The 25416-nt window shown below is 43.4% G+C and overlaps 1 protein-coding gene across 1 annotated transcript; it reads right to left on the reverse strand.

Annotated features, from left to right (window-relative positions):
• Nucleotides 1-705: 705 nt before the first annotated feature.
• Nucleotides 706-22833, reverse strand: LEO1 (LEO1 homolog, Paf1/RNA polymerase II complex component). The gene is made up of 12 exons (XM_035131772.2): nt 22677-22833; nt 19734-20510; nt 18933-19037; nt 13102-13196; nt 12407-12552; nt 11301-11385; nt 9545-9639; nt 8237-8371; nt 6748-6883; nt 5218-5404; nt 4789-4886; nt 706-989 (listed from the first exon to the last, which is right to left on the reverse strand). The coding sequence occupies exons 1-12, from the start codon at nt 22732-22734 to the stop codon at nt 882-884; spliced, it is 2025 nt and encodes a 674-aa protein (XP_034987663.2). The 5' UTR covers nt 22735-22833; the 3' UTR covers nt 706-881.
• Between the last annotated feature and the right edge of the window lie 2583 nt (nt 22834-25416).

Genomic DNA, 25416 nt, shown 5'->3' on the forward strand with positions numbered 1-25416 from the left:
AGATGGCAGAATAATACAGGATCCAGCCATTTGATTAAGGTAGCTATTTTTTTAAAGTGCTAAACCTTAAATCACTTCTTCACCAGGAACAAGGGCCTGGCATAAGGAAGCAGAATCTGTAAGCCTCCCATATATACCCTGTAGGCATGGGTGCTTGTGACTTATTTAATTCAGATTTGTGTGTGTGTGTGTATATGTATGTGCTTCTATATACATTTGTGTGCATGTGTGCACATGCTTGCACATGCATCCGTATAATCAGCTTATCTGCACCAAGGGTGGTGCATGGTATGCTTGCCACCAAAATCAGCAGCCTCGCATCTCCACCTCCACTTCTTCTCCACTGTAGATATGCAAAACATATGATACAGCAGTAGCAAGTTGCAAGTTTTCCTGCCTCTACGAGCTGCAGCTAGCAGATTAAGGAAGCGGCAGGGAATCTTACAGCACGATGGCATCGTGCCACACACTATACCCTACTATACCCTACTGAACGGGGAAGAGGAGATGTGGGATCGCTGCTGCTTTTGGTGGCAAGATGTGACCCGTAACATTTCGTTCCGGCTTCATAAAAGTCAACGATCCAGCAACAACCTAGCATTTGCCGAGCACAGTGTTTGATGATGAAATGGGTACAGATCTAAAACAAATCTGCCGTAACATATTCCAGCGGAACAAAGCAATCACCTTTTAAAAGAAAAGAAATTTAAAAAGGTCCAACAAAAATCTTTATTCATTTTAAGACTACAGATCTGAATGCAAGTTTCTTTTGTAAAAATAAAATAAAAATCCTTATTAGGTTTACTTACATCCTGGCTGCAAAAAGAACAGTGCAGTCATTATATATATATACATGAATCTTGTAGACTTTCAGACTTGCATTATGCATCCTCGTCCTCATCTTCCTCATCACTGATCACGTACTTCTTGTGCTTCTTGCTTGCCTTTTCATCATCTTCTGCTTTTCGTTTACCAGATGGCTCGCCCTCCTACAGGAAAGCAGATTGATTTTAAGCCAAAATGAGCGTTTCTCTAGGTGTAAGTGACTAAAACTGCAATTTGGATCATCCACACACTAAGAAACAGGCATTTAATGCTCCCAAAGAAAATGATGCTCCCTCTTTGGTTAATAATGAGGCAACATTTAGAGGGAAAAGAGCCTATGGAAACAGAGGTTGGGCTAAGGAAGAATGAATCTTGCAACTGTTTACTCTCAGCTATTTAAAGATGCAAACAGGATAGAGGACAGCTGGAAAAAAACAACAGCCACATCAACAGTACCCAAAGCACATTTACTCAAAAGTTATATTCCCCTGATCTAAACCCACCAGGAGTGACATCTCAAGGCCTTCCCTATGTGCTGTGCCAGGAAGGCTTTGGGCATAACACAGCAACAGAGTCTCAAACAAGCCCACATTCTCAGCATGTTCACACACTTGTCTCAGAGACATCTACGCTGGCTTGGTCATGCGCACAGAATGGAAGATTGCAAGATCCCCAAGGATGTGCTCTACAGGAAGCTGGCTTCAGGCAACAGGCCCGTTGGCAGACCAGCTCTGCGTTACAAAAATGGCTGCAAACATGACACAAAGGCTGGAAAAATCAGCCCTGCCATGTGGGAATTCCTTGCAGGCGCCTGGAGACAGTCAGGTCATGAATCCATAGCAGTGACTAGAGGAAGAATGACTGCTGGGAGGAGCCCAGAGAGAAGAAATGCTATGGTGCGCCTGTCCCAATGAAACAGGATATTGCCATCTGCAGTAAAACATGCCTCTCCCATCTCTACAGTCACTGTAACCTTCCAACGGTTTGACTACCCCCCCCCCACATGACACACTCTTCCATTGCCTCTCAAGGCAGATGGATACAGGCCATTTATTGCTGGCATCTGTGTGTGTCCCCCCCCCCCAAATGGCTTTGGAGGGTTTCCCAACCCTCTGGAGCAGACTTTGAGGGCGCCCAGGGGGCTGCAGATCAACTGCAAAGTCTGTCGTGCGAATAGAACAGCGGCACTGGATGCAACCCAATGTGTTTAGGATTGCAGCTTCATTGGGGCTTTCAAAGAAGGGAGAGGAAGCAAGTAGCCGAATGCTTCCTGCATAAAATCTACTGCAAGTCCCCCATACTAGGCACCCTTCATTGTTGTGGGAATTCACATGGTTTCTTGATGTCAAGACATGAGTGTCACTACACATCACAGAAGGTGTGAACTCAACACAGCGATGCCCTTTTCAGTGGCAGCTTTACACCACCCAGAGACTCTGGTCCTGCCTGATGGGCCTATTATTCAGCAGGCCTTCCTGATCAGAACAAGAGTTACGATTTCAGCCTAGTTCTCAGCTGACTGCTTGTTGTTAGCAAAAGGTAATGCCTCTTGTTTGTTTTGCCAAAACATATAGACTGTGGGCAAAATCTGGGGGGAAATCAAACAATGTGATAATTATAATTTGCTCTTAATTTTTAGGTAAGTATCCTGTTCTAAATTACAATGAAACCACTTCCCATTTTAAGACTGAATGCATTAACAGTGATGAGCTTAAAGATTTCTTTTTTCTTTCAGAGAAGATCTTGTATCCTAGTACAAAATACTTCAGCAAATGGAACCACCTACCCGCAAAAAAACCCAAAACCGACCCAAATGCATTCAAGTTAAATATTTTTCCTTTAGCTATAAGAAGCCAGAAGTGCTACTGGGTGATTTGGGACTTTGGGTAAATGCTAATTGCCATCCCCTACTCCCTGACTATATCCAGGTTTTGTGCAAATAAAAGCTCAAAATGAAGTCCTTGAGAATTTCAAAGTCAGCCTCTGACTGCAACACATGCTTCAAAAGAGGCTGGTGGTTATTTTAATGAAGTAATCCATAATGTGTCTCTCTCTCGCAGTGAAGTAGAATTTCAACAGCTTTCTACCAACTGGAAAATTACTTGCTTTTTTTTATTAATGAACCCAATTACTTGATTCATTTTTCGCTATAAAGCTTAACATAATGGAATCTAGGACACCCATTCAACATGGGTCTGGATTCAGGAAAGTGCCTGGGGTGCTAAAAATTTTTTTGGGGGGGGAGCAGGAGTGGTTCCTGGGTCAAGGGCGGTTGATTCAACCATCTACTCAGAAGCTGAAACAAATCATGCAAACAGTTTATAAGGCATGGACAAATAAGAGTTGAATTCATGCATGCAAACTGAGTATCCAAGTCATGAAATGATATGACCACAATAAAAAAAAGGTGTTTAAAAGGGGGACAAACTGAGGGGATGCCGAAAATGCTTCCTTGCCTGTGGGGCTGCTTGGTCTTGGGCAGGGATGAGGAATCTCAGGTGCAGGGTGTGAGAGTGCGTGTAGAAACTAGCCTACCATTCAAGATAAACTTTCCATGCATTGCCCCTCCCACTTTTGCCTCTGGCTCCACCCACCACCAACATGTGGCCCTCAGAAGGTGGTCCAGAAGAGAATTGCGGCCTGCAGGCTCACAAAAGTTCCCACCTCTGGTCTAGGCACAAATTAAATGCTGACTTTAATAAGCCTGACCTCCTAAATAACGATGAACCTCTACAGATGGAATTCAGCCCAGGTTCCCCCCACCCGCCCACAATGCACATCAACTGATCTCGATGCAGTACAGAATTCTTCTTTTGGATTTCTACCCTAATTCACTTCTCCACCTCTTTCTGAGAAGTTCTGCTGAACTCCAACATCACTAGCGCAAAGAGAGTAGTCCTCTGGATCATTTTTGGAGAGCAAGGATAGAAAAATGGTTGCAACGAGATGCATACCATAGTACAAGTCTGTGCAGCCCATAATTTGTGGTCTATGCAGGTCTGCAACTCTCTTAACTATTTTTTCAATGCTTAAGCGCCACCATGTGGTGAAGTTGAATGTTAGCAAACTAAAATGGAAAGGGGGGGAGAGTAAACAGAAGTCATGGTTTCGTTGTCCTTCACCTACATAGAAATGAGAAATTTGTGGCACCAGACAGAATTCTGTATGTAGAAGCCCTTTGATTGGAGAAAGCTTCGAGAAGGCTTTTCTTAGATTAGAGGCTCCCTTCTTCAATGCCATGTCACCAACCACTTTTGAAACACAAGACCAAAGCCTCTTTGGGCATGCTGGATACTGAGCCACTTAAGTAAAAACATGCAGGCATCTAAAATTACAGCATTAAACAGATGCTTTCCAGCTATGATCTTAAGAGACAACAATGTTTTCAGACTAGAATCTGTGCAAGCCTGAAGGATGCTAGCAGGCTTTGTAATACAACTTTTTATCTCATTACATCACCCTCAAGAATTTGAGCCCTGACTCCCAAGTTCTAGTCTAACACTCTAAACCACTGCACTACACTGGTTTTAAAATGATATTAAAGCCAGAGTATTCTGGGTGAAACAGGAAGAAGAAGAAGAAGAAGAAGAAGAAGAAGAAGAAGAAGAAGAAGAAGAAGAAGAAGAAGAAGAAGAAGAAGAAGAAGAAGAAGAAGAAGAAGAAGAAGAAGAAGAGTATAACAAGTCTCAAGAAACATCGGGTCATAGAAGTAGTCCAAGGTAAGAGAGCTTGACTAGTCTTTGGCACTTCAAACTAACATGCACAGCAGAGACAGATGTTGTAGGACATCACCATCGCTGACCTTTGGCCTCGCTGGCCGGGGATTCTGGGAGCTGGAGTCCAACAACCTCTGGAGGGCCCTTGGTTCTCCACCCCAATGTACAGAGGGGTCTACATGTCAAACCAATTATTATAGTAAACACCTGAGCCACTCAAAATAGACCCCTTCACCATTTCTCTCACCTCGTCACTGTTGAGTTTCTTTGCTTTCAGCAATCTCTGCGTTTTATCTTCATCTGAGCCCTCATCGCTGTCTGATGAATAAATCCTAGCACGCTCCTCTGAAAGGGAAAAATATATATATGCATTTCTCTCCAAGAGCTAATCTACAAAAACTGACTGTAACTTAAAAACTGGCCGCTTAGAAGTGACAATCCTTTCCCTCCATGAGAAACGTGCCGTGAAGCACTATCAGCCTTGTTTATTTGCTTGTCATCACTGGCCATTGCAAAACTAAACAAACAAAATAAGCACATATTATTTCCAAAAGGATTTCCCGCCACCCTCCTCTTAGGTATTAATGCCCCACTTTCCCTTTGTGTGATAAGCCCCAAGCAGCACCCTGGACTTAAAACCAGATAAATCCAGGACTCTGTGCCAAGCCAACCATACCTCTTATTCCACCTTTATATCTGTTTTTAATTGCTGCCAGGCTGATGGCTTCTTCTCCTTCATCCTCTTCATCATAGCGGTCAGGCTCCAAGTAGCTGGCACTCAGTCCCCGCTGGTGCTGCTTCTCTCGCATTCTCCTCTGCTGGGACTCCCTGCGAATGGAAGCTCGCAGCCTCTCCTCCTCTTTCTGCAGGGGGAAATGGCAACAACACAAGGGTGTGCCAAGGATTTCTCAAAACAGGGCTCAGACTGTGCATTGCCCTGCACATCACCCATCACTAATTTACACCCCTCTTATTGCCCAAGCAGAATTCGAAGTGGTTTTCAAAGTACACCAGTTACACTAATATGTATTAGAACGGAAACATCCATAATTAAAACATACAATAAAACAATTCTATTAAACAAAACATTGATTAAAACAGGTCAAGATCGCGTGGATGCCTGTGTAAACAGGTGCATCTTCAGAAGCCGGTGGAATGCCAATGCAGATGAGGCTTTGGTATTCTCGCAGCAGTTAAGTCTCGTTCTACCTTTATTCAAGGTTCTTTTTCTGCTACATGGTGCAGCAGAGCAATGTGGCACAGGTTTCATGTGCTCTGTTTCATGACTTGCTCTGGCCTGGATTACACAGCTTGATCAATAGGTTAGAGAGGGAGGAAGAAGGATCCAAGTAAGGTTTTTTGTTTTGCTTCAGACTAAATTAACTTGAATGGGACGCAGGTGGCACTGTGGTCTAAACCAGAGCCTAGGGCTTGCCGATCAGAAGGTCGGCAGTTCGAATTCCCGTGACGGGGTGAGCTCCCATTGCTTGGTTCCAGCTCCTGCTCACCTAGCAGTTCGAAAGCACGTCGAAGTGTGAGTAGATAAATAGGTACCGCTCCAGCAGGAAGGTAAACAGTGTTTCTGTGCGCTGCTCTGGTTTCACCAGAAGTGGCTTAGTCATGCTGGCCACAAGATCCAGGAAAAATGTCTGCAGACAAACGTCAGCTCCCTCGGCCAGAGTCGTTCACAACTGGACTTAACTGTCAGGGGTACTTTACCTTTTTAAATTAACTTGGCTCCCAACTCAGTTCCACCATTTCACCAAATTGGGTGTGGGTGTTTTAGTCCACTGGCAACATAGCAGCGAGGTACTGCCCATTCTTACCTAGCAGTGCTGGTGATACCATAAAATGGTTTATAAATACTGACTGCCAGATTCCGATACTGAGTTTTGTAGGCAATGGCAAATATGAAGTTTCTCTTATCTCTTCTGCTCATTCCCTCTTGTTCCATTCTTCTCCCCCTTTTCAACTGTTTGCAGGCTCAAAGAAGCCCCCTGGCCACCCAGAGATGCCAAGGTAGGCAAGGTTGTTTTCTATGGCAATTCAGACTCCTGCCGAGCAAGAGGCTAGCTGCATTGAGGGCAGCAAGTCTAAAGATGCTGCTGAGTCATGCATACAAACAATATTTTAAGATTTGCATATAAGGGACATAATGGCTTAGAAAGCAAATTTTGATTCCAGCTACCCCACCCCAAATCTATACCTTAATCATTTCTGTTCGTTGGGACTCTGGATCACGGCCAGCCATGGGCAAAATACGAATTTTTTGTGTCTTGGAACATCTGTCTGCGAGCGAGAGAGTCATCTTTCTGTGTGTGGCACTGTCTGTTGAGTGAGGCCTGCGGTAAAATTGTTACTGGGTTAAAAGCACTTCTTTGAGGGAACTGCAGGTTTGAGAAAACAATTGCATGTGACTGAGCTGATTCACACAACACGCTATGCCGACCTGTAGCCCAGACCATCTTGTGAGTTGATCATCGGTTGCAGCAACCTCCTTTGAAGAAGCCACTGGCACTAGGAGGTTGCCTTCAAAGAGGCTCCCTGTAAGCAATGACCAGCTGATGGTCAGTTAAAGGGAGCCTCTTTGAAATCTCTGCAGAGGGGGAAATGCTCCTAAAAGTAGAACATTTTCCCCTCTGCAGAGAAAGCACTTCATATCCCTGGAAAGAACAAAATCTCCATTTTAAATTTCAGCAATTTTCTCTCTTTGAGAAAGTGGTTGCATCAGGTACTTCCTAAAGGGGACCTCTTAGCACAACTGGTTGCAGCTCACTGCCAGGCCTTTGGCTGTGCAGGGCTCTCTTGAAGCCAGGCCTTCAGCTGATTTGGCTCCTGGGCCTGAGGTTCCCTACCTGACACTGTTAGAAACTGAGATATAAAAGCTATTCGGCATATGGCCCCTTAAAGCTAGGTTACAGGCACACTAACAGAATGTTTGGATGCATATATTTTTAATGAAAATGAATTGTGTATATTCTCAGCTCCAGCGTAAATCTGACTTGCGCCATAGCATGGCAACAAAAAGCCAACACACACTACTGTCCGCTAGCCAGTCAGATGGTGATGTCAGGTGCCATTCTGGTGCCCAGGCATCTTCTCTTGGTCGCAAGTGGCTGTTAGCCAGGTGCAAAATGTGCCTGGCGAATTCTGAATGCTGCTACCTGCTATAGACCATAGACAACAGTGACCATAATAAAACAATTCAACAGTTTTGTGGCACATTAAAGACTAACATATTTAGTATAACATAAGCTTCTGTAGAATAGAGTCCACATCATCACATGCATTACACATATTCCTGAATTGGAAGGTAGACAGTGAGTGAGTGTGTGTGTGTGTGTGAGAGAGAGAGAGAGAGAGAGTGAGAGAGAGAGAGAGAGAGATGGTTGAGGGTGGATGGGAATTGTAAGAAGTGAAATTAAGAGGGTAGAGAAGTAGATTCTGAGTATTATGTTAAAGTTTAAAGGGTATGTAAAATTGGCAGTGACCACAGCAGCACTGATGACAATAATCTAAACATCCTGATGCTGGTCAGTTAATTAATGCCTGTAGATGAGGCAAGCTTCTATGTTCTTGCTTTAACATGGGTTACCCCCCCCCCTGGAAATAATTAGGCAAACCACCTTGTATCACATTCACTGTGATGCTATTACTTGTAAATATTTTCAACTCAATGGGATCCACGTGCTTACCTGAAGGTTAGTTTTGTTTTGAACACAGCTTGCCCCTGAAGACCTGTTCCTTGCCTGATGAAGAGATGGTTGTGATCCCCCTGCAATGGTGCTTTGTACACATCGAACACTTCATTCCCCAAATGCAGCGACATGCTTCAAAAGGAAGGAGGATTGCTTCAATTAGCACACAAGCCAAGAGCCTTATTTGCTTTGCTGATACAAGTACATTAAGCCAACTGAATACTTCCGCTGATGTATTTACAGGCCCATGATGCCCATATCGTGCTCTCTACCATTCTGTCTCAGCTTTGCCCTCTTTCTCCAGTCTCCTTTCCTTGGTCCCGTTTTACTTAAGCAGTAAGCCTTATTGCAGCAGCAGCCTTTGAGTTATTTTTCTGTTTAATGGAAGGTGCCCAGTTGACACAAGTAAACTAGATATAGGATGTTATTATCTGTTTACAGAACGGTGAAGACAAGAGTTATCCCACAAAATTCTGATGACTCCTTACATCATGGATTATTATTTTTTTACAGGTGTTACAGAATTTGGCAGTTTCTGTGTGAAACTTGCAAATTCTCCCAATCTACAATTACACTCTCCTTGGTTCTGTTCTTAGCCTGCCTTTTATCTTGTTTATTGTCATTGTCAGCTTTCTTTAATGTGCTGTGTGGATATGTTTTTCTATGTATTATTGCCTACTGCCTCCAGGTCCTCCTGCTGAAACACAGATGCCCTGACAAAATTGGAAATAGCAAAGGAGAGGGATATGGGGCTTCTTAAGCTTCACTAATGGCACTTTGAACTTTCCTCTCCCTGTGGGTTTTTACACAGGCAGTGTCATCGGTCACCAAGCAGCACATTCACTGAAGTGTCTACCACTGGAACTTTCCCTGTTCTAAAGTGGGTGGGAGGCAGTAGTGGTTTTGAGCTACCTTGGTAGCTTTTTCTAACCTATAGTGGGATCAGCCTGCATTATAGCAACAAAAGTAGCTATAGCAGTACATAAATATTTAAATAAAATAGCAGTATATAAATATTTAAATACTAAATAAAATGAAAGGCTTCCAGCAAGGTAATATACAATGAGGCTGAATGAAGGGATAGGGCAGAGCTCTGTCCCAGGTAAGGCGCTGAACTGCTTAAAGCTGGCCGCCTGATTCCTTTACTCTCCAGGGCAGGAAGACTCAACCCCTTCACCCCACTCAGAAAATAGAACAATAAAAAGAATAACTGGGTGAACGAGATCCAAGACAGAACTCTATGCTACACATGTTTCTTTCTACAGTTCAGAAGAATGGGTCAAGCAGGATCAGGCACAAACTGACCTCCCATCAGACCACTTGACTATCCGCGCATTGCTTTCTCGAACCTCGCTCCCTTCTTCATCTCGGCGAGTTCGCCAACGTATTGTGTTCTCCACCTGTGGGGACACAAAGTTGCCGCGTGCAGAAGGCGTTTCTTGAATGAAATGTCACAACGCTTGCAAGAAATACAGTGTGGGGAAAGGGGGAATAATGCTGGTGGGTATGTCATATGCTGGTATTCTGAATTGCTGAATTCATGTTTAAAATACTAACTGGTTGAACATACAGGTATTAGTGTTGTGAATCAATGAGCAGCAAGACGGCTCAGTGTACCATGAGGGATTCAGCTGGGGGGCGGGGAGGAGAGATTACCACTGCAAGCTCAGACCTTTTCTGCTAAAACTTTGGCGCAACATGTTAGTCCTCACATTTAATATGTATGCAAACCTGAAATTGACTTTCTCTCCTCTCCATTCCTCTCCACTCCCACTGATGCTTCCCATGTGCCCTATTTTAGAAAGGAAGCTCCTTCAGGCAGGAACCGATCTCCCTCCCTGTTATGCTTGAAAAATAATAATCCATGTACAGTGGTACCTTGGTTCCCAAGTTTAATCCATGCTGGGAGTCCATTCGAAAGCCAAGGCATGGCTTCTGATTGGCTGCAGCAGCTTCCTGCACTCAATCGGAAGCTGCGGAAGCCACGTCGGACGTTCGGCTTCTGAAAAATGTCTTTAAAAACTGGAACACTTACTGCTGGGTTTGAAGTGTTTGGGAGCCAATTTGTTCGACAACTAAGCTGTTCGGGAACCAAGGTACCATTGAACATTGATGGAGATATAAATAAATAAAAACCAAGGAAGAAACCCCAGGTGCTCTATTTGGCACAGAGAATGTTATCGTGCATATACTATGGTAGTGCTCTAGAGGTCAGACCTATCTATAGAATGAATCAGTGTCATATTTTGTGTTTAAATAGCAATTAGAACACTCTCAAGAACTTCACGTAAGTTATCGTGGTCATCATTTATTTATTTCGTTTACAAATCACTTCCCAGAGTGATGGATGTTTTCCTAACAATGATGTTGTAAGGTGGGTCAGTATTCTTGTCCCCCTATTGCAGATGGGGGCCACAATTGGCTGGGGTGGGTAGAGAAGGCTTGCTGCTCTTCCTGGGAAGAAGTTTCTTGCAATGCTCAGCTTCATCTGAACCTCCTGTAACGTAAGCCCATTTAATCTAATGGGCCTCAGTTGCAGGAGGGTACCTTTCAGCCGAATGTTATGAGAAACCTCTTGATGGAAACAGCAGTTGGACCAGGAAACCAATTGCCCAGTGCGTGGGCACGGCCTCTCTGAGTCTGGGCAGCTGCCTGTTGGAAATGTTCAAGTAGTGGGTTTCCTGCATTGAGCAGGGGTTGGAATAGATTACCTAAAAGGTTCCCCTTCCAACTTCAGGATCTAATGGGACTTCACCGCAACAGTGGATTTGAGCTGGGGACTTCTTAGTGCATTGCACCATCTCTCAGAACTATGCTACAGAAGCTCTGAATGTTTAAAGAAGGGATTGGGAACCTCTGGCTCTCCCAATTCAGCTGAACCACAGCGCTCACCATCCCTGACCATTGGTCATGCAGGCTGAGGATCAAGGGAGATGAGAGTCCAAGAACGGCTGGTTCCTCAGCCCTGATCCAAAGCATGAGGCTTGACAGGATTGTGTTCCAGGACATAGCAAGGAGTGTTTGCATGTTGTGTGGAGGTAGAATTTAAGGTATATGGTACCTTCAGTTTTAACCTTGTTCTACCTTCTTCATCCAGCATCTCCTCATCTTCAAATTCATCCTCATAGTACTGTGGATCAAAAGGCCTGTAATAAACCGGAATATGGGTTACCATGGATGTCTTCCCTTCCTTGCAAAACAATTTGACACCAGGACCGGAATTCTCACACAAAAACCCAATTATGGGTTTGTGGCCGCAGTTCCTTTGTACACATGGTAGGGGGTGGAAGAGAGAACAGAGAAGGTGAATGATGATTGGAGAAGGGCTGTAGCTCAGTGGTAAAACATCTGCCTTGAATGCAGAAGGTCCCAAGTTCAATCCCCGGCATCTCCATGTAGGGCTGGTAGCAATTCCCGTGGGACACCCTGCCAGTTAGTGTAGACCAGCCATGTCCAAAGTCTGTTTCGGGGGCCAAATTCAGCCCACCAGTTGGTTTATTTCCTGGGGTAAAATCCTTAAAAAAACCTCGATAACTTCAACCCTAAAAAAAGCTCGACTTGAATCCTAAAAAAAGGTCAACAACTTTGGTCGGCCATCATGGCTCTTCACTTGAAAAAAGTGAAAAAAGTTTGGACACCACTGGTGTAGACAGTGCTGATCTAGGTGAACCAAGGTGTGACTCAGTATAAGGCAGCTTCCTATGTCCTTAAGATTTGCACATTGTGCAACGCCACAAGCAGCTTGCTTATGCATTCTATTGTGCAGCTATGTTCTTCTGGAGCAAAACATTTCACCAGTGGAACAAGTGCACTGCTAAGTGACTTTCACTTTACACTACATTAAATACAACCCTCAGTTATTATCTTCTACCAAGACAGAGGGTTTCAAAGTCACACCTGAGTTTCCCTAGTACAATTCTGTTTATTTAAAATGTTTATATTCTCCCTTTCTTCCTTATAATAAAGGTGGTTTATAATAAAACCGAACACAGAATTAACTTGTTAGCATTAGTTTTTTGTTTTTAAAAAAATGACTAAAGGTGGGGGGAGGGGACTTATGGCTTTTTACCCCTGTGTATCTGTGGATAGCACTACAGATTGGTTTTTTGCTTTTGTTTTTTAAGACCCTGGAACACTTGTTTCCCAGACTGAGCCTGTGACTTTTACCTGGGCTCCACACTGAGGAAGTTGGGAAGCTTCACAAAATATAAGTCATTTCCTAAGTCTGTGTTGACTTTAGGAATTTCGACTTCTATCCGTGTTTCAGGAATAGGTTCTTCCTCCTGTTGATCCTCGTTCAATCCATTCTCGTCCTATTCAGTGGGGAGGGGAGAGAAAATCGCGCAGGAAATTATTGCTTTTAAATATAATTCCATCTCTTCCATTTATGCATATGTGTGATTGACCATACAGAGAACATACATTTTATCAACATTATGCCTGCTCAGGACATCAGCATAAGGCAAGCGTGGGGAACCTCTGGCCCTCCAGATGTTGCTGAACCACAACTCCTATCATATCCAGCCATTGGCCAATGCTTGCTGGGGCTGATGGGAGTTGTAGTTCAGCAACTTCCAGAGGAACCAAAGTTCCCCAATCCTGGCATCAGGAGAGAGGGGAAAAGAGACCTTCAACTTTCAAAAGTCCGAAATGGAATACACTTATCTGCAATCCCTTCTAAAAGGAACACAAATCGTTAACCCACCTTTTCCTAATACAATTTGATAATACAAATCTTAACATATGTGTAAGCATTAAAATATTAGTGATCAAGTTGTCAGGTTAAATCAAACACTGATGCAAAAGCAGGACCGGGTGACATGTGCCACCCTCTGACCTCACAGACCAACAAAGGTACTTACAATAGGTTGCCCTGGAGTTGGGGGCTTGTCTTCCCCATCGCTCCCCGAAGATATGTCATCTGCTCCTCCAAACAGATCCATTGCATCCTTATTACCTTGCCCAGAAAATAAGAAACAGAATTCATACTTAGAAGGTTGGAAACTGGAGGTGGGGAAGGACTGGCTTTGCTTTTAAAAGACACCTTATTTATAAAAATTACACTCTACAAGGGGCATAAAAGTTACCTACGACAGCATTACATATAAAAGGGTGGGTTCTATATTAGAAAGCCCAAATGTATGGGGTGCCTAATTTGAAGCTCTATCGAGAGGCTTGTCAATTCAGACACCCAATCACATCTCACGATAGCCTGACCTTCTACTTCCCTGCTCTTCCACCCCAGGCGTGGATGTTCCTTTGCTCAGAACAGATGAAGAGTTTTTATTATGGCAAAAAAAACAAGCACACAAATTCCTGCTGAGACACACCCACTATTGTGAGGTCTAAAGTCCTGTTCCATGGACTACCTGTGATTCCACAAAAGCACTTGAGTGGATTTAAAGGGCTTTCTACTTTAAGAGTAGAAATCCCTTTAATATTCCCCAGCAGGGCACAGCTGGCAATGGCTGTGACACTCAGCACTGCCTGGTTTCCTCCCACTTGGAGGAGGCGAACTGGCAGATGGAAGGAGATGATCATCCAGCAGCGGAATGCTATGGAGCAATAATAAGGCATGTTCGCTTGCTGAGTGGGATTATGGCTTGAAGGCTGCTGAGATCCATGGTTGGAAGCTCGGTGTCTAGCGAGAGACCTAAGGGAAGCAAGCAGGTGTTGATGAGTGGAAGCCGGTGGAGTTTGCATCTGGAAGCCAATGGATGCTACAAGGCTGATGTTTGTGGGTGTAAGCGAAATGGGGTGTGTGGGGGTGTGAGTAAATGTGATGTGTGAAAGGTGACTATTTCATGAACAGATGAAACCTGTGGAGTCTGGCAGGCTGTGGAGTCAAGTTAGCAGATGAAGTCACTAGGCAGAAGCTGGTGGAGGTGTCTGGGTAGTAGCCATGCCACTCATCATCCTTGTTTTTTCTCCTTCCAGGGCTGCATGAAGCCAGTGAGGTGTACCCATGGAAGCAATGAAGAAAACTGCAGGGCTTAAGCAAGTCAGCTTACATTTCTACATAAACGCCTTTCTAAATAAATCTACCTGTAGCAGCCATTCTATCTTTTTCTTCAAAGACAGGTAAAGGGATATCACACACCTATGTTGGTATCATTTCACATGCAGGGCATTCTGAGCAAGAAACAGATAAGAAATAAATGAATCAATCACCACTGAGGTGCCCCCACAATTGTCAGGCCTGGGGAGGTTGTGCTGATGCTTCCCCAGCTGTTGCCATTGGCTACAGACTGCCTGTGATGTCACAAAATGACGTGGGTGGGGAAAGACAGTTATTAGTGGGGGTGGGCAGAATGAATGAGGGAAGAAGCTCGGGAGGAGGCAACTCAGGAGAAGTTGCAGCTGGAGACACAGAGGGGAAACCTGTTGGCTCCTTCCTGCCTTCGTGTCAATCTTTCCCCCCGCTCTGATTCTAATCAGATAACCAATTAAAACTGAGAAAATTTCAAGAAATAAGAGGTAAAGTAACAGATTGGTTACAATATTTTCAATTAAATGAAGTTTTTAAAAATGATAAAAGGAAAGGATTTACTAATGAAATGTCAAGTTTCCAGAGAGAAATAGGAGAGAGTGATAATAAACTTATTTAAAAAATGAATAACTTGTTGTTGGAATGGGAAACTAAGGATGAGGAGGTAAAATGTGTTATGATAAAATGGGCAACAGGTGTGGGACACAATATGCAAATGACAGATTGGGAAAGATTATGGAAGAATGATTTGAAGTTTATGGCCTGTACTTTACTTAAGGAGAATTATATGAAAATGCTATATAGATGGTACCTGCTCCGGTCAAACTAGCAAAAAATGTATAAAACAAGAGATAATAAGTGTTGGAAATGTAAAGAAATGGAGGGCACTTTTTATCATATGTAGTGGCAATGTAAAGTTATTAAATGGTTTTGGGAAATGATTTACAACTATTTTTTTTTAAAAAAATGTTTAAAATAACCTTTGTTAAAAAACCAGAAGCCTTCCTATTACAGGACTGGATTTACCAACAAAATATAAGAATTTGTTTATGTACGCAACAACGGCTGCTCAGATATTATTAGCACAACAATGGAAAGATGAAGAAGTCCCCACGAAAGAAGACTGGCAAAGTAAGTTAATGGAATATGCGGAAATGGCTAAAGTGACTGGGAGAATTAGAAATCAAGAGGTCAACAAATTTAAACAAGACTGGGAAATCTTTATTGCATATATACAAAAGCAGTGTGTACAAGTTAATACATTTGCAGGATTTTAGAAATATTAGTAATATTATAGATAAAAGGCAAAAGATTTATACGATCTGAAGAGTAAACCAAGTTAAATGTTATAAGTTATATGTAAATTGATGTTAACTAATGTACAATAAAGGTTATTTTAGTAATATTATAAAGGCCAAAATTGGAATGTAAAATGAGGTAAAAAACTGATGGTCATGTATGAATAACATAAAACAAGGGAACCATATGGGGGGTGGAGGGAAGTCAGGGGACTCTAGTAGTCCCAGGTTATGGAGTAAATGTGGATTTTATATATAATTATTTTAAGGCTTTGATGTATGTGTTTTTTTTTAATGTGATGCTTTGTTATTGTAAAAAATTAATTAAAATATTATTTTTAAAATCTTTCCGTCTCTCATGACTCCTGTCCAGGTCTCACTTACATAGCTGTCAAAAAAGTCACGACTGATTTTTGTCACTTAGGAAACAGCTAACCTGCCCCAATAAACGTCCAAGGATCCACAGTGTTTGAAAAGCTTTCTTTTAGTTGAAATATTCCTCGTAGGTCTAGCAAGATATTTCAGGATCAATCTAAGAGGATTTTGGGAAGGAAAAACCTCAGCGACATGTAGGAGTTTGGTGTGTGAGCTGTTATGAGCCACAAAGACCTGGGTTTGAATGTAGGGGGCTGGTTTTTATCTGGCGTTCCCTGTGAAGAGAGAATGGAAATTGCAGCTCTGTGAAGGGAATGGGGGTCTCCTGACAACTCTCAGCACCTTTGACAATTTGCAGTTTCCGGGATACTGTGTGGGAAGTCATGGCAGTTAAACTGGCACAATAGTGCTTTAAATGGATGGCTCAGGATGTGGCCCGAGAGGGTGGCGGGCGAAGAATGATATTCGAACTCCCAGCCAGCCATAAAGCTTATGAGGCTTGGTATGATTATTTTCCACCCAGTCATTTTGACACTTTGGCACACCCTATTTGCAAAATTTGACAATTCCAAAATACAGACGAGCTTTCACTTTTGCAAGATTGAATATACTGCCTTCGGCTGTACTTGAGGGTTGATTTCAAAAAAACCCACTGGGAAAAGAATTATGTCCCTGTGGAGATGGCAGTATTGAGTCAGTGGCTCATGTGCTTCTGGCCTGCACTCTTTATAAAGATTTGAGGAGTGAGGTTTTTACCCCTCTATTATTGTCCATGCTGGGTCACTCAACCATTCCTACAGTGTCCTTTCTTTTAGCAGATCAAGATGATCAGGTGACAGCAAAAACTGCAAGGTTTTAGCGGGGGCAATTAGAATAAGATCTATTATTTGATTATTGATGTAAACCCCCAAAATGTATTTTCTATAGTTAAGTTTTTACCTCTGCCTTCAGTACATTTACTTTATTGCTATGGCTAGTGGCTGATACAAATAAAGATTCTTCTGATTCTGATTCTTTTCTCCTCTCAGACAGGGCTGTTGTGAGGATTTATTTAAAAGGGCAGGGAAATCAAGCATTCCCCTCTTTTTAATCTAATATTTTGATAATTTCATTATATCAACTTGTTTTATAGTCTGTTTGTTTTACTGGCATTTTCTTATGAGTATTTTATATTATTTCATGTAAAGTTTTATAATTTCATGTAAATCATTTATTATTAAATTGTTATTTCTTTATTATGTGTGTTAAAGTCACTTTTCTTACAAGGTGGCCCAAAGTGACTTGCCATACATCCTTGTTTATCCCTTCCTTACAAACAAAGCATTTAAAAACAAAACAAAAAACTAACTACCAAGTTTGCCCTCCAGCATTCCTGGAGAGAGGGAGGCAGAGCCTCCTGCTCCAGCTGGACTCCTTTGCCCTACACAGAAACCGCCTTCCAACAACCGGCTTGTGGGAAGGTGTAACGAAGTTATCAGGTAGACTTGGCAGATGGACCTGAGGAGCCGTGCATCTAAGGAAGCCAGTTCTCATTAACAAAAGGAGAAGGCACAGCTTCAGTGGCAGTTGGAACTTTGTCAGTTGGGAGAAGACAGTTAGATCAAAGTTAGGGCAAAGAGTCACAGAAACCGAGAGAGTGTCAGAGAGGGAGTGAGAGAGAAACTAGGTTATCTCAGCTAAGCCTGCCCCGGTCATAAAGATGTCCTGTCCTTTAAATGAGAGTTCTTCCACCCTGGGGGTCCCCACCTGTTGCTGCGCAAGACCCATCGTTACCAGCCAGTGTGGTCAATGGAGAGGGGATGGTGGGAGTTGGGGACCCAAGGTTGAAGAACACTGCTTTAAATGACTTTAGTGTACCTAGACTGGGAGCAAGTTTCTTACTTCTTAGTCTTTAAGGTGCCACAAGAATCTTTGTCATTTCAGTAGCAGGTATGTGTCTTTTGGTTTTGAGACTTTGCTCTGTATGCCTTGCCCTTATTTTATTTCTTAAAAAAAACCTTGCCCATTTGGCTTATCAATAAAATAAACCCTTCCAGGTATTTAGTGGTGTGCTTCAGATGCCTTTCTACTGGGGATTTTCTTTTGAAACTTAAGGGTGGTCCATTCTGACCATGCGGGGAATCAGGAAGTGGTCCCAATGAACTGGTTTGGCAAAAATTGACCTTATCTCCTAAACTGCTCTTACAATGAGACCTGGAAAATTATATGCACCACAGAAGGATACCAGGAGAGGGTGCTCGCTTCGGCAGCACAGATACTAAAATTGGTTTCCAGGAGAGGGAGCCAAACATTATTAAAACTATGTACCTGGGGTTGGATTATTGCAAATTGTTTAACTTGATTATAATATTGTAATTCTAAATTTTTATACCCAATTTTAATTTTGTATTTCTGTAGTGTTATAACTTGCAAGTGTAATGAAAGCCAATGTAAATTATTTTAACTCATTCTAACAATGTACATTTATTTTGTTGTAACCCACCCTGGGACCTAACGATGAAGGGTGAAAAAAAAATCCATAAATAATAGTATTTGGGGGGGGGGGAATAAGTATTAGGTAGCTCTAGAACAGATGAAATTGTCTCAGGTGCCAGATCCAGTCCATGGAGCAACACGGAGCCAAACCTGGTTTATAGGAACTTTCCCACTGAAGTACTTGACCTCCTTTGAACCCTATAAAACAGGGGCAGAGGAAATGTGGACTTCCAGCTGCTGTTGGGACTACAACCCCCTTAATCCCTGGCCACTGGCCTGCTGGCTGGGGGGTGATGGGAGTCCAACAGTATCTGGAGGTCTACAGGTTCTACATCCCTGCTCTAAAGCAAGTGACGAGATGACCCAAAATATTGCAGTCAGAGCTACCATGAATATAATCAAACATGTAGATTAGTTGTTAAATCAACTGTTGTGATGACAACTTTTGATCTACTGCAGTGGAGGATGTGAAGGGGAGCTTGGCACTGCAAACCCAACCACAGATGAGTTTTGTTTTTTGTTTTAATCCCAGATGACAGAAAGAGGGGCTGCTTACCTTTTTGTCCTTCCACATCACTATCCATTTCAGAATCTGATGCAATTTGTTTCTTACGCTTTGTTTGCATGACTTCTTCATCACTGTCACTGCCTCTAGCCGATTCTGCAAAAGCAAATATCAATCTTGAAGCCCCCTCATCACTTTCTATTATTATACTGTATATATTTCTATTAATATACTTCTATTAATGTATTATTATATATTACACAATCCAGACACCCTGAATAAAACACAGCAGGGCAATGTCACTTTGAAGAATGGCATTCGTACCAGTGGACTTCCAAAAGTATTGTTGATGAACCCACACGGGTGCTAAAATAAAGATGATGGAGCAATGCAGTGGCCATATATAAATGGAAGATACTCAAATCCCTACTTGGCCTTGAAGCTCCCTGGGTAGGCATTCAGCAATTTTTTCAGCCTTACTGCTATCAAAGGTTGATAGTGACAAACAAACAAACCCCCCAAAATTACAATCTGTCCTGAAATTTTGGGGGTTATATTTTTTTTATTAAAAGGTAAGTGGAAAAAGTGAGCAACTATTAAACCCAAATTCCAAGAGATTATCTAAAGGGACAGCTGCTCTGCAAACTAAAGATGGATTGTGCTAGACGTTGATTTGGGGTGGATGAAAAAGAGTAATCGTAGCCTTCAAGATATGACTACTAGGCCAAAGCTCAGTGGTAAAGCACATGCTTTGCATGTAGAAGGCTGGGAAAGAATCTTGCCCAAGAGCCCTCCAGACCTAAGGTTTCCCCAGCCCTGGGACTAGACATTTGCACCCTCAATTTTTCATACCCGATTTATGCTCATGCTCTTCTTCATCCTCCGAGAGCCTTCGCTCTTCATCATCAGAATGCTGGGGCCTCTCTTCATCAGAGTTCTGCATCTTTTCCTCATCTGAATGCTGCAACCTTTCATAGTCATCATCCGAGTTCTGCATATTCTCCTCATCAGAGTTTGGGGGTCTTTCCTCTTCATCAGAAACCTGCAGCCTCTCTTCATCATCATCTGAGTTGTGCATTTTCTCTTCATCCGAGTTCTGCAGCCTCTCTTTTTCATCAGAAGCCAGAGGTCTCTCCTCGTCGTCTGAGTTCTTCTCATCGTCATCCAAGTGCTGTGGCCTTTCTTCGTCATCTGAGTTCTGGAGCTTCTCGTCATCGTCTGACTGATCACTTCTGTCTTCCCTTTCCCATTTTTCATCCTCAGAGTGTGCTTTGTCAGAACCTTCTGCCTCAGAGTGGTGGCTGCCTTCCTCTGACCTGCGATCCTCTTCATCCTCGTCCTCCTCGTGAGCAGCTTCTGAGCCACTGTGCTGGTCCATATCTGACTGGTCATTATCCTCACGTTCAGAATGCCCCGAGCCTTCCGAGCGATTGTAGGACTGTTCAGACCGGTTATCGCTACCACTATGGTGAGAGGCCGCATCATCCTCGCTGTCGTCACCAAACAATTCTTTGTTACTGGGTTTCAAAGCCTCTCGGTCATCATCTCTGTCGCTCTCACTACCAGAAATATTACTGATGGAGCCAACAGGCTCCTGGTCAGAGTCTGAATCTGACCCAGAATCAGAATCTGTTAAAACCAAACAAACATAAAGGGACAATGTTAGCGAGAAGAAAAGAATCAGATAACATATATAAAAATCAGCTGACCAATACCATTTTATTTATGTTCACCTAGTCAGAAGGAAGCAAATCCATCAGATATATGCAATGTGGAAGTGATGATATTCCAGCTGAACTATTTAAAATTTTAAAAGATGATGCTGTTAAGGTGCTACACCCAATATGCCAGCAAGTTTGGAAAACTCAGCAATGGCCAGAGGATTGGAGAAGATCAGTCTACATCCCAATTCCAAAGAAGGGCAGTGCCAAAGAATGCTCCAACTACCGCACAATTGCGCTCATTTCACACGCTAGCAAGGTTATGCTTAAAATTCTACAAGGCAGGCTTAGGCAGTATGTGGACCGAGAACTCCCAGAAGTGCAAGCTGGATTTCGAAAGGGCAGAGGAACCAGAGACCAAATAGCAAACATGCGCTGGATTATGGAGAAAGCTAGAGAGTTCCAGAAAAACGTCTACTTCTGCTTCATTGACTATGCAAAAGCCTTTGACTGTGTCGACCACAGCAAACTATGGCAAGTTCATAAAGAAATGGGAGTGCCTGATCACCTCATCTGTCTCCTGAGAAATCTCTATGTGGGACAAGAAGCTACAGTTAGAACTGGATATGGAACAACTGAGTGGTTCAAAATTGGGAAAGGAGTACGACAAGGTTGTATATTGTCTCCCTGCTTATTTAACTTATATGCAGAATTCATCATGCGAAAGGCTGGACTAGATGAATCCCAAGCCGGAATTAAGATTGCCGGAAGAAATATCAACAACCTCAGATATGCAGATGACACAACCTTGATGGCAGAAAGTGAGGAGGAATTAAAGAACCTTTTAATGAGGGTGAAAGAGGAGAGCGCAAAATATGGTCTGAAGCTCAACATCAAAAAAACTAAGGTCATGGTCACTGGTCCCATCACCTCCTGGCAAATAGAAGGGGAAGAAATGGAGGCAGTGAGAGATTTTACTTTCTTGGGCTCCTTGATCACTGCAGATGGTGAAAGCAGTCACGAAATTAAAAGACGCCTGCTTCTTGGGAGAAAAGCAATGACAAACCTAGACAGCATCTTAAAAAGCAGAGACATCACCTTGCCGACAAAGGTCCGTATAGTTAAAGCTATGGTTTTCCCAGTAGTGATGTATGGAAGTGAGAGCTGGACCATAAAGAAGGCTGATCGCCGAAGAATTGATGCTTTTGAATTATGGTGCTGGAGGAGACTCTTGAGAGTCCCATGGACTGCAAGAAGATCAAACCTATCCATTCTTAAGGAAATCAGCCCTGAGTGCTCCCTGGAAGGACAGATCGTGAAGCTGAGGCTCCAATACTTTGGCCACCTCATGAGAAGAGAAGAATCCTTGGAAAAGACCCTGATGTTGGGAAAGATTGAGGGCACTAGGAGAAGGGGACATCAGAGGACAAGATGGTTGGACAGTGTTCTCGAAGCTACGAACATGAGTTTGACCAAACTGCGGGAGGCAGTGCAAGACAGGAGTGCCTGGCGTGCTATGGTCCATGGGGTCACGAAGAGTCGGACACGACTAAACGACTAAACAACAACAACATATGCAATTTGAAGAACTAGTTACAGTGGTACCTCAGGTTAAGAACTTAATTTGTTCTGGAGGTCCGTTCTTAACCTGAACTGTTCTTAACCTGAGGTACCACTTTAGCTAATGGGGCCTCCCACTGCCGCCGCCACACAATTTCTGTTCTCGTCCTGAAGCGAAGTTCTTAACCCAAGGTACTATTTCTGGGTTAGCGGAGTCTGTAACCTGAAGTGTCTGTAACCTGAAGCGTCTGTAACCCAAGGTACCACTGTACTTGAAAGCGTCCAGGCCCCTTATCCCGCCTCATCCCAGCTGCGTTGCGAATATGACACTTTGCTCATGCTCATAGGAACTCTTTTTCTGCATGGCCGCTTCTCGTGCACTCTGGTACCAAAACAAGGCTTGGGGCTGAGCTCCGGGCTCGAACAAGAGAGCAAGGAGATAAATTCAAAGGAATCAAAAGGCGGTCGGGGGGGGGGGGGGGAGGGCGGGTTTGAGGTTAAAAGCCAAGGCCTTCTTCCGCGCATGCGTGACACAATGCGATATGCCCCTCCCGGCGTCACCCCCCCCCTTTACCTTTTTGCTCCGGCTCGGTGTCAGCATCGCTGCCGAACAGCTCCTCCATGTCCGCCATGGCGAGGGGAGCCCAATTTCCTCAGCCCACCTCAGCGGACCCGGCGGCAGGGCTAGCGGAAGAGGGCGCCTCCTCGTGACGTAAAGCAGCTGCGACTGAGGGGGGAGGAGTCACGCCTAGATTTACAATAGAAGATGACAGAGATAGAAAATAGAGCGGTGCAGGGCCTTCACTTCCGGTTTAAAATGAAAACCTATATCCACTTGCGTTAAACCGGAAGTGTCCGCGTGGGCGGGCGATAGTGGATCGCATAGAGATAGAATATAAACAGAATCATCTCAATCTATATACAGTACCGTACAGTAGAGATGAAAAACCTGCGCTACAATGGGTCAGGGCGTCTGGCTGTTAACGAGAAGGCTGGAGGTTCGAGCCTACCAAGGGATGGCTGTGGGCAGGATTCCAGCATTGCAGGGGGTTGGACTAGATGACCCTTAGGCAGTACCGGATTTACGTATAAGCCAAACGAACTATAAGCTTAGGGCCCCACTCTCTTGGGTGCCCCAAAAAAATTTAAAGGAAAAAACAACTGGATGTACATTTCCATAATATAAGATAAATAAATAAAACCTACATACAACAGTGTTTTGTGTTGTGTAGGGTCTTATTTGTTATGTGCAAATGGCTTTAGGTCCATAAATGACCATATAGCATATATTCAACACAAAAAACAGCGACAATTTGTTGTTGACGACAGCTGCACATATAAAGGGCCCCATTACCTTCAGTCGCTTACTAGGGCCTCATCAAACCTAAATCTAGCCCTGTCTGTGCTACATGAGAACGTGTGAAATATAATTGTTAATTGCACACTGAAATGGAGAAATGCCTGTGTGTGTGCTGCTGAAGCATTTTAACATTGGAAAATTCCACTGGAGTATACAAAACTAGAAGAGAGCTCTCTGGGATCTAGCTGGGGTGATCCTTAATTGTTGTCGTTCTCTGCTAGCTTTCACGTGGTGTTTAATTTTAGATTACGTGAGGATATTGCAAATCTCTGGCTTGAAGGCAGTTCCCTATTAGCCTTTCTCTGGACGCCAGAGAGACAAGGATGTGATAATGAAGCGTCTCATATGTCCGGAATTTCCCAGACATACGGGTATATGGAATACTGCTGTCTCTAGCATTGTCCGGGTGGAAATTGGTAGTTATCCGGGAAAATCCATATGTATGGCAGCCCATGTTGGCAGTGCCAATTTTCCATAAACAACTTTGGGCAAAGCTCAATAACTTTTCTGTCCAGATTTTCACTCTTTGAAATATGGCAACCCTATCTCAAGGAGCTGGATGCAGGCTAATGCAAGCTAAGGGAGAGAGATTTGATTTTTACTCTGATCGTAATTATGTTATGTATATTTAAGAACATATGCTTGAATAGGCATATGCCTTACACATCTTTTTGGATGCATCATTTATGTTTTTGTACCTGTTTTTTTTTTAAGAAGTCCTGGTTATTAAAGCTTAGAATAGTAATTATGGGTCTGGACAATTTTTCTTCCAAAAGGAGTCAGCTTTTATGCATCCAGGCTGCACAATATTAATACCTGCAATAGAACCACCCTGCTAGATCAAGCCAATGGCCCATCTATTCCAACATCCTGCTTTCATGGTGCCAACCAGATGCCGGCATGGCCGGCAGGCAAGCAGCACCTGTGGTTCCCATCAACTCAGGGCCTATTCAGAGCTTTATTGCCATTTATATAACGCCCTTCATCTGAGGATCACAGGGTGGTTTATAATATAAAAACACAAAAATATGTAACATAGTAACAGAGAGCAATAACTCCACTCCCTGCCCCAGTTTAAAAGGCCATATTTCTTCCAATTAGTCAAGAGCCTGGGAGAAGACCAACAGATGTCTCCAACATCTGGAGGGCAACATGTTGACTGCCCCTGCATTGATGCCTTAAACATATCTGACCAGTCCTGCCGTCTTCCCTCTTGTCTGATAGCCCAATGCAACTCATGTGCTTGGTAGCTGTGAATGCAGCCGCATGAAGTAAAAGGAAAGGAAAGTGTTATAAAATCATATTGGGGGGGGGGGGTGTTGCAGGACACCATTATTAATGAACAGAGAGGGGTGACAGCTGCAATACCCAGAATCCTGTTCAATGCCATCTTCCCTGTCTCCCCACCCCTCCAGCTAGGACGAGACCCTGCCTGAAGGAAGGCTTAAGGATCTGCATATGCACAACAGTTAGCATAAACTCACACATTTCCCCTCTCCACCTCCCCTCCGCCCAGAACAAAACAATGTTTCCAGAAGAAGGGGGGGGGGGGAAACCGCCCAAATCCAAAGTTAAACTTTTCTACTCAAGTTAATAATACAGCCTATTATATGTTCTCTTACCATGAAATCTCTATCCGCTGCCTCTGTATTAGAATTGCTGTTTTATATCTTAGAACTGTATATGTCAGGACTGCTACCTTTTAATTAGAAATCCCTGCATTAGGTATGTTTTCCAGGTATATTTTCTGTATGAACCCTGTATGATCCCAACCCACCTGAACCTTGCCCTACTACCACCCTATACCCATTCAAGGACACACGGACAATAGAGGGATTAGCTGGAACAACTTTATTCAAATAAATTGCCATCCTCAACGTAGCCCACCCTTCCATGGCCTGGAGGAAAACACCTGCCGGGCGGACTTCCACCCCACGGAAATCGCCAGGAACTG

This window comes from Zootoca vivipara, chromosome 14, assembly GCF_963506605.1.
Source record: "Zootoca vivipara chromosome 14, rZooViv1.1, whole genome shotgun sequence".
NCBI lineage: Eukaryota > Metazoa > Chordata > Lepidosauria > Squamata > Lacertidae > Zootoca > Zootoca vivipara.

Coding starts and splice junctions, on each gene's coding strand:
- LEO1 (XM_035131772.2), bottom strand. CDS start 22,734: ATGGCGGACATGGAGGAGCTGTTCGGCAGCGATGCTGACACCGAGCCG. Junction 19,038..19,733: donor AGAGCATGAGCATAAATCGG/GTATGAAAAATT, acceptor TTGCTTTTGCAG/AATCGGCTAGAGGCAGTGAC. Junction 4,887..5,217: donor ATATAAAGGTGGAATAAGAG/GTATGGTTGGCT, acceptor TTTCCCTTTCAG/AGGAGCGTGCTAGGATTTAT.